The sequence below is a fragment of the Arachis hypogaea genome, chromosome 20 (assembly GCF_003086295.3).
Source record: "Arachis hypogaea cultivar Tifrunner chromosome 20, arahy.Tifrunner.gnm2.J5K5, whole genome shotgun sequence".
Taxonomy (NCBI): Eukaryota; Viridiplantae; Streptophyta; class Magnoliopsida; order Fabales; family Fabaceae; genus Arachis; species Arachis hypogaea.
This window is the reverse complement of record NC_092055.1, coordinates 133,855,952-133,865,638: the sequence shown is the minus strand read 5'-3', so window position 1 is coordinate 133,865,638 and position 9,687 is coordinate 133,855,952. Positions and strand designations below refer to the sequence as shown.

Genomic DNA, 9,687 nt, shown 5'->3' with positions numbered 1-9,687 from the left:
GGACCATTTTGTCCACTGTTAGAGTTGTTATAGACTATTTTGTCATTTGTTAGAGTTGACGGAGCAAAGGACCTAAGTGACTGACGGAGTTAATTGTTAGGGACCAATCGAATAATTAATTTTAGTTGAAAACTAAAGTGTCTAGTCCAAAATTCTTTGAGGACCAAAATAGATAAATATTCTATTTTAAATTAAATTCAGAAATCAAAACTACAACATAGTAAACGTCAAAAATTCAAAATAATCATCAAAATTCTTATCCACCAAAACAAATCTACTCCACCAAAACATCAAAATTTTGGATGTGTCTTCCTCCAAATCTTAGAAGCTCATCATTTTTTCTGCTACATTAAAGTTAAAAAGCACCGCCAAGGCGCAATTATAATAAATAAGAGATAATGCCTTAAAATGGTCTCTGAAATGTCCAATGCGATTTAGATACGTTTCTAAACTTTTAAAATAACGAAATAAATCTCTCAAGTTACAAAACGTGAATCTCTATTAGTCCTTTTGTCAACTGACTAAATAATATATTGCTGTGGATTGTTAACAGCCACAATGACTGTATGATATAGATGGTGACGTAAATGCCACAATAATATGTTCAAAATGGTATCTCACATTATTTGTTTGTACTCAATTTAAACTTATCATTTATTTTAAAATCCTAAAGCCCTAAATCTGATAATCATCTCAGGGACAACTCTTTTCCTTTATTAGAGAGAAACCAATACATGCAATAGAAGTTGTCCGGCCAAAACAAGTCCTTTAAAAGCAAAATGTACGCTGAATTCATATTTAGTAAGATATGAAATAGGATAAATCCATAATATTACTAACTGATTGACTTTTAAATATTCTGTCAAGAACTTTTCAATTATATATCCAAAATATTGCTCAAACATAACATAAATAATATTTTCTCTATTAAATTTATATTGATGGACTAACATCTTTCCTTTTGACATATTTAAAAATTTTCAAGCGGTTGCAGACTTGTAGAACTCACTTGTAACTCTCCAGTGGCACAAGATCCTTACTTGCTCATATCTCAATATTTTCTCCAGAAATAATAGAGAAAAGGAGGAACATGTTTGTGTATATGTAACTTCTCTGTATACTTTTTTCTGATATTGAGAAGTGAAATTCGAACCCATCACTTCAGGTGAATATGAAAATATTATATCATTTAAGTTATAACTTATTGGCATAGGTTGAAAATTGAGCATAAAATTTTTTGAAAATATATTATTAAAATGTCATTATTTATAACTAATTATCTAAATATTATCTTTTCATTAAGGTAGCAGTTAATTTATTATTTTATTTTTAATTAATTATAGTAATATAAAAATGATAGCATTTGAATAAATAATTTTTAAAAAATAATATTTAATATTAAATTTAAAAAAAAAAAACGGTACATTCGTAAAATAAAGCCAAAAATACATCCTCAAACTCCTTCGAATAACTATGGAGATAGATGGATTTGCATTGAAGGTAGAAAATATGTTGAGCCATCATGAAGATGAATACTTAAAGGAGCTGCTGTAGAGTGAGACTCTTAGGAGATGAATTGAAAGCGGTTAAGAATTTATCATGATGAGAAGATAAAATTAAGATAGAAAATGAAAAAAAAAAATAGTAATATCAATAAGATCCTAAAAAAATTATATCATGGTTTATGGCTTTATGTTGTAAAGTCATTAATTATATATGTATGAGTAGTTAAAATGATGGTATATTATGGTCTTATTTGTATGAACTTGTATCATATTCTTTTTTTGGGCTTGATATTTTGCTTATCTAAAAAAAATAAAAAAATTAGCTAACAATGATCCTAATCATAATTGTTAAGGATATTAAAAAGATTCATTATTTCTTTTTTGATCAATGCAATAGATTCAAAGTAAAAAACTTAAATTTTTATCTATGCACTCAAGTTTCTATATTTTAATATTCTAAAAATAAATTTTATTTTTTTTCAAAACAATCAAGCCAATGCAATTCAAAAATAGATAAAAGCTAAACTGAATTACATGTTTACATTGTACTTACTACTTAAAATATATAAAAAAAAGTTATAGAACCAACAAATATTATTTTTAACTAACAATTAACCAATAATAATTTACATCTATTTTTATAAAAACTTACACATATAAAACATATTTTGTATTTATATTTAACAGAATTTATATATATAAATAAACACAGCTTGTACCTACGTTTATCAAATTTACACACATGAATTGATATAATTAATTTATTTGTTAAAGACAATTTAACATTTGTACCGATCAAATACTAGTCAAAATCAATACTGACCTCAAGACTTTCAAATAAAATAAATACCACCAAAAAATATAAAAAGCCGTAATAAATTATTGTCTTCAAATATTATTTTTTAAAAATTTCTTTTCCACTTAAAATCAATCCAAATCGACCACCAACACTCTAACACCTTTAAGTTATATACTTAGTGATGATTATTTGTAATGACAAAATTGCCATTCAAGACCCAAAGACATAAAAAATGAGTAGCTTCTTGTAAATGACCTAAATGCCCCTCTCCCCAACAGAAGCAAGCGCTCACACTAGATCATTTTCACTCCTATGTATATAGTAGTAGGTGACCCTTCCATTAATAATGGCATTACATGATCCTTAAGCTTATATGACAAAAATGGCTCTAGGGACTCACATCATGCAGGTTGCAATGGTACCATGAAAAATTTTCAGAAATATCTTGCCTGTAAACAATTTGACAAGTTCCTTTGCCTTGCACAACAAGAAATCACCATTGGTATTTGGCAGCAACAAGAACTTCCTCATATTGCTGAGCAGCATTATCCCAACTAAGATCTTGCATCATTCCCCGCCGTTGAAGCCCTTCCCAGCTCTTCTTGTACTCGCGATACGTTAATAAGCAGTTGCCCAACGCGTGGATGAGCTTATGAGTTTCAGCGCTGTCAAATGTCCACCCGAGACCTGACTCGCTAAACGGATCAAAAGGCTGCACTGTGTCTCTCAGTCCACCGACTGCATGTACAACCGGAATGGTTCCATAACTCATGGCATAGAGTTGGTTCAGTCCACACGGCTCGAATCTTGATGGCATGAGCAGTATGTCGGAGCCTGCAGTTATCCTGTGAGCCATCTTCACGGAGAAGCCAACCCATCCCCTAATTTTGTCATGGTGTTGGGATTCAAATTGTCTAAGCAATTCTTCTAGGTCCGGCCGGCCAGTCCCCAACATGATTAATTGCATATCCTGGCTGACCAACCAAGGAATCGCTTCGGCTATGATGTCAACACCTTTCTGATGATCCAACCTTCCAATGAAAGCCAATATTGGAACTTCCTCACGGACAGGCAAACCAAGCTCCTTTTGCAGGGCCGCTTTACATTGACGCTTGCCGCTATGAAGGGTCTCGAGAGAGTAGTTGGCGTAGCCATCTGATGTCAAGTGAACATCAAACTTCGGATTCCAATCTTTGGTGTCGATTCCATTGACAATTCCCCTCAGTTTCCAGTCACTCTCGTTTATTATGTTATGCAAACCCCAACCACCTTCGGAAGTTTTAACTTCCCACGCATATCCATGACTGACGGTGACAACACGATCTGCTGCCTTCAAACCAGCTGCAAAGATATTGAAATGTTCGCCTCCGACGGGGTCATATAACCTGAATAGATCGAGGTAGTGTTCAGGTAAATCCACGTAGCGGAAATCATCAACAGGGCCTCGACCCTATAAAGAAAGTAAATGTGAGAATGTGAAACTTCCTTCACTATATCAAAATAGATGCAATAAAACCTCAAACACTTAAAACATGAACTCAATTTAGATGCAATCCACAAGCAATGCAAGCTTTCAATTCATTTATTGAGAAGATATGTACTTGATTTGCTTTCTAAAGAGATAAATGAACATTTACATAATTAATTATGATATTCACAAAGAAGTTGAGAGTAGGATATTCACACCGTGCTTACTTCTCGATTATTCGAAGCATATTGTAAATTTGGTTAGTTTAAACAATCTTATCTTGACGTGAATCGAAAAATATTTGAAAATTTTGGAGTTGAAGTTCAGTTATTGGAGCATAGACTAAAGATCAATAACAGTTATAGAGAGACACTAAAGATGCTATCCATAGGCCCATAGCCTTTCATTCATTTTCTGTTTTCATATAAAACAAAAAACAAAAATCAATTTAACCATTTAGATAAAAGGTGATCCAGAAGCCTTAATTCTATGCCACACATTACTCTTCAAAATGCATGCCTTCCCTAAACATATATAATATCAGCTTCTTATAGTTTGATCTGGTAACAGACAACAAGCGAAAACGGAAAATATGCATGTCTATCTCCATTCAAAACAATGAATTAACTTGCATTAAAATCACTGTATATAGAAGGAACCTGGTGAGCTATGTTATGAATCACAAGAACGGATCTTGTATACTGCATTAAACCATGGTCGCGATAGTATGCCTTCAGATATACTGGCAGCAATGCAGTATGCCAATCATTTGCTATGAAGGCCAAATTTCCATCTCCATAGCAAACACCACCACATGGAACATACCACGGAACCTGAAAATCATTAAGTTCAATTATTCTTATACAAAGTAGGCAAATATCAGAATCACACAAGAATCGCATCCACTAAGGTGACTTTTGACTGTTAAAAATTATTTGGAATTTCAGATAAAAATCATGGTAACCAATGTTATTTGATGATAATCAACAATACACTTTCAAATTTTACTGTAACATATCAATATACTTTTAAATTTCACTGTAGTTAGGAAATGGTTAAGGTATTCCATATGCTGATATATAAGAGAAATTTGTAATCTCCAGCACATGAAGATGGAAATTCCTCATTTTGTCACCGCTCAAAGCGCTGATGGCAATTATTTCTTAGATTTACCATGATGAAACCTGAACATATGTTAGAGACATTCCCTTGAAGAAAATTTACAACTAGTTATTTACTATTTTCACCCAATGTAACGTAGCCTAATGTCACTTTCAAATTAAACAAGACATTATTTACAATTATGTGCTATAATGTGTTGTGATAAAAGCTCTTCAGGTACAATAATTGTTATAATTGGACATTTGTATAATTGATCTCGTCACAAAACATTTGATTCATGTACCTCAACAGCCGCCTTGCAAAACAGCACCATGCGCTTTAGAATATCCTGTTCCAATAAAGGACAAGCTAGAGTCAAAGTCTAAGAAATAATCATAGCAGAACTGTAAGATGAGTTTCTAAGATACCTTAAATCCAAACACCATAGCATTTTAGTCATTCCATACACAATCATTAGGTGTTAGGTAATGTTATAGTTTATATCAAACTTACCACTCGGTTCCCACCATATATGTTATTCTCTATATGCCTAAGTATTGGACTGTCAATGAAAACAAAATCAACACCATCAATATAGGCCTGGAAATACAATACTTCCATGTCCTGTAAAGTGAAAAAATAAGGAATTTAAGTCAAGGCAATAGCAATTAAAAAATTTACAAATTATAACTGATTAGGAACAGAGTAGCTGCTGCACACCTGACCATCTACTTTGTATCTTCTCCGTATACCCGTATCTTGTCCTTCAGCATAATTACCATATCGAGGTGCTACAACCTACAAAGAGATAAAGAAAAGAGAGCAATAAGTTTTAAAAGAAAACATTCATAGAATATGAACCTTAGAATCCATTAAAGAATTCTAATAATAATCTTATGAGCCATGATACAAGCTATATATTGGATCCACAATTAGCATAAAATAAGGGAAATATGGACAAAAATCACACATGTCTATGGCCTAGAGAGTCCCATGTTGCTTTTCTTTTGGAAGTTGGTAAATAAAGACCTGTTTCCAAATTGTCCTGGAGTAAATGGAAATATGAAAATAAAGACTAGAACCTTTTTCTATATGTAGGACTATTATTTTGATATTATGCATTTTAATGGCAAAATATTAAATGAGATAAGAGACGGAAAATCACCCTTTCAGTATGTATCTAATAAGCAAAGAAGGAATAAATGACCAAGAACCAATTGAAGTAGGATGAACACATTTCATTACCCAGTTGAAAAGATTGTGTTTGCATGATTCTTCATTGAACATGCAGTGATTTCAAAGATTAGATTATCTTTCCAGACACATGATACTCAGACAAATTACCAACAAGACAACATATTACCATAACTCTATGTCCACGCCGAGCCAAGGCCTTTGGTAATGAACCAGCAACATCTCCAAGTCCACCTGTTAAGTTCAGGTGTGAGTCTGTAAATTACATAAGAAAGAGCAGCATGCACTGAAGGACAACCACAGGTCGAAAAATTTGGTCCATCAAAGAACATTAGTGGAAGAGTTTATGACTCGCTTCAAGAAACTAGTTGCAGCATATGAATGCTTAAGATTGCATGTGCGTGCCGCATTTGGCTGCTAAGTTGCTAGTGCCATAACTCAATTAAAGAACAAAGCTTGCCATGATGAATATACAAACAAAAAAGAGAAAACTTTCAAAATATGGACATGGTGATGATGAACTGGTTGTCAGAAAAATCAGCCAAGTATAGAATTTCAACTATCATAGTGGAGCTCCTGATACAATTACAAGCGGAAAACATTCTATTGAATAATAAAAATGATTTACAATTACCTGTTTTTGACCAAGGAGCGCATTCTACTGCTACTATTATAACATTCATGACATTGGCTCCAGCCAATGGTGGTAATTTTTCACCTTCATGCTCAGCATTTTCAGCTTCATTAGTAACGACCTCTGAACTTGATTCGTTCACAACGGTCTGTTCAATATTTAGAGGAGTGGACATTTCAGGGTTCATAAGGAAGGCTGGAAGAGTATCTGGCTTGATTGTCTCATATCTCTTGTTCTCTGATTGTTCATTGAATTGTAAACTAGAGGAAGCCATTTCACGAGTTGGGGAATCTATTATCTCCTCTTCACTGGAATAGCCATAATTGTTTAAATTAACACCACCATTTTGGTTTTCTACAGCATCGCCTCGACCAATGGAAGTTTCCGGTTGTTTTGAGCGGTTTGACACAGATTCATCATTGCTTCCATACCCCTCTGATTCAGGAATGGTGTCATTATCTATAGAAGAAACCAGCTTCTTTCTTTCAGTAATCTGAAATACACACCAAAGCATCATAAGACCACCGTATGGACTTTTATTATAATAAAACATAAAAAAAGGGAACAAATGACGTAACGCTGAGAAATATAGATCTAATCTGTATTATCAATTCCATTATCATAAATAAGGAAACTGTAGAACTTCATATCCCTTGAACTCACTCATAAATCTCAGCCTCAGACCACTTTTTAATATTTTAAGTATGCTACGCTTAACAGTGTAAAAATTTTATGAGAATGAGATTCTGTTTAACCCAATACCAGATTGTGTTCAATACATGTGCATCTAGCAACACATGATAGAGAAGCTATTGTTATTTCACCAAACGTGTTAACTGCTTTAAAATCTCCTCATAATTTTGGCGAGTTATTCAGAAGAGAATGAATAACCAGCTTATTCAATTCAAATAACAAAGTCCCATTTAGATTATGTCATTATTATGCAGTGATCAATATCCAAAGCTGAATAACAAAGTTAATCAGCCCAAAGCTGAAATTAACCATTGCTTTTTAGTTTTTACTCACCATTTGCCTTACCTTTCTCAGCACTTCTGCCACAAAGGAAACGGATGCTCGTCATTTTTTTTTTCATAATTTAAGGTCCTAATTGTCCAATTACATAGAATCACTCAACACTCAATAGCCAGAAAAAAATGGGGGGATAAAGTAAATCAACTAAAAACAGCTCTGAAGGGACTCAACTTGAAACTTTTTGTGTATGGCTTAACATGGAAAAAGTTCAACCTTTTTTTCTTAAATAAAAAACAAATATATTCCAAATCATTCACCTGTTGAAGAAGTTCCCTCTGCATAGCAAGAACCTTCTTACTCTTTTCAATGGTGGCTTGAAGAGAATCATCCTCTGACTCATCCTTATCCTCACTTTTCCCATAGCTCTTACCCACTGCTCTTATGATGCGCCTTCCACACCTATGTTGCACTCTACCACGCCCCAACCCTCTGCCACATGAATTCTCAGAAACTGAAGAACCACTTAAAGTTCCAAACTTTGCTGGAAACTTAAGAGCACCATGATGACAATGATGATGATGATGATGACGGTTGTGGTGATTATTGTTCTTGGTGTGAAGCATTAGCACTGTGGTGTCAGCATTTGCTTCCACAAGAAATGGCAATGAACCAATTGAAGCCATTGGTGATGATGATCAAGGAAGAGAGAGAGAGAGAGAGTAACAATAAAAGGGGTTACTTTTGTCTTTTTGATGAGGTGAGGTGAAAAGCGTGGAGACCCAGAAGGTGAAAGTGAGTGATGAACAAAACCCAAGTTGAGATTTTCAAATCGGAGGTGACCCAAGTGAAGAAAGTGGAGCGAAAAGGTGGTTTCTTTCTCTGGGAATGGTGAGAAAGCAGAAAAACCATGGAATAAATGGTGGTTGTGAATTGGATGAGAACTGTGAAAAGAGTAACAAAAAATAGAAAAAAAAAAACAATAAAAATAAAACAAGGGTTCAAACAGGGAACAGCAGTGATAATAATTGATGAAAAACGATGATGATGATGTTGAGAATTTTGGATGAGAATGTTATTGTGGCCACAAATTTTTAGGGTCCCATTGCTGTGATTTGTGAATATTCTAAGCTACTAACTGTAACCTGCTATGGATCGAAAAAGGTGAATTTTTTACTCCCTTTTTTTTTTCATGAGATAATCGATTTTCGTTTCTACAGTTGCTGTGAACGTGTCTTGTTCTTGTGAACTTTCCACATCTTTTAGGCTTCTTTTGTTTTTTAGAAGATGATAAGACAGCATATAGAAAACATTACAAGACAATTATAGAGAGACAAGATTTTATGTTCTTATATTTTGTTTGTTGATAAATTAAAATAAATTATAAAAATATAATTTATTTTTATTTTTTTATTTAAAAAATTTAAAATAAAAATATAATTATAAAAAATTAATAAAAATAAAAATAAATTATATTTTTTATTAATATTTTTATATTTTTTATTAAAATAAATATAAAATATATTAATTTAATGTTTTTAAATATATTATTTTTATTTATATTTTTTTTATTAAATATAATTTTATATCAATATCTTATCTTTATAAACAAATAGTTTTATAATCGATCTTGGATACTTCACTGTTCACACAGTAACGACTAATGCAAAAAATAAATTATATAGTAATATTTTTTCAAAAAAATAAATGATGTTTATTATTGAATAAAAAAAAGCTTAGTTTTATTTATTTACATTAATAAATAATAAATAATTATATAGAAAAATTCATTTAACTAAATACGGTCACATAAAAAATTATTTTTAATATAAAGATAATAATGATATTTTGTTTAAATATTAATATTTGAAGTACATTACAATATTGTGAAAATATTTAACATGTCCTCTACATGTTTTAACAGTGTTAGCTGATGTCACGTATCCAACACATTTTTTACAGATTGACTTTTCATCTCCAAAACTTACAAATTTGTAATTACACCAAATAATTTTAT

The 9,687-nt window shown here is 32.2% G+C and overlaps 1 protein-coding gene across 1 annotated transcript; it reads right to left on the bottom strand.

Moving 5' to 3' along the window:
- Window positions 1–2,367: 2,367 nt before the first annotated feature.
- LOC112786885 (granule-bound starch synthase 2, chloroplastic/amyloplastic) lies at window positions 2,368–8,967 on the bottom strand. The gene is made up of 8 exons (XM_025830266.3): window positions 7,991–8,967; window positions 6,702–7,194; window positions 6,237–6,301; window positions 5,594–5,671; window positions 5,387–5,497; window positions 5,178–5,222; window positions 4,432–4,605; window positions 2,368–3,754 (listed from the first exon to the last, which is right to left on the bottom strand). The coding sequence occupies exons 1-8, from the start codon at window positions 8,354–8,356 to the stop codon at window positions 2,798–2,800; spliced, it is 2,289 nt and encodes a 762-aa protein (XP_025686051.1). The 5' UTR covers window positions 8,357–8,967; the 3' UTR covers window positions 2,368–2,797.
- Between the last annotated feature and the right edge of the window lie 720 nt (window positions 8,968–9,687).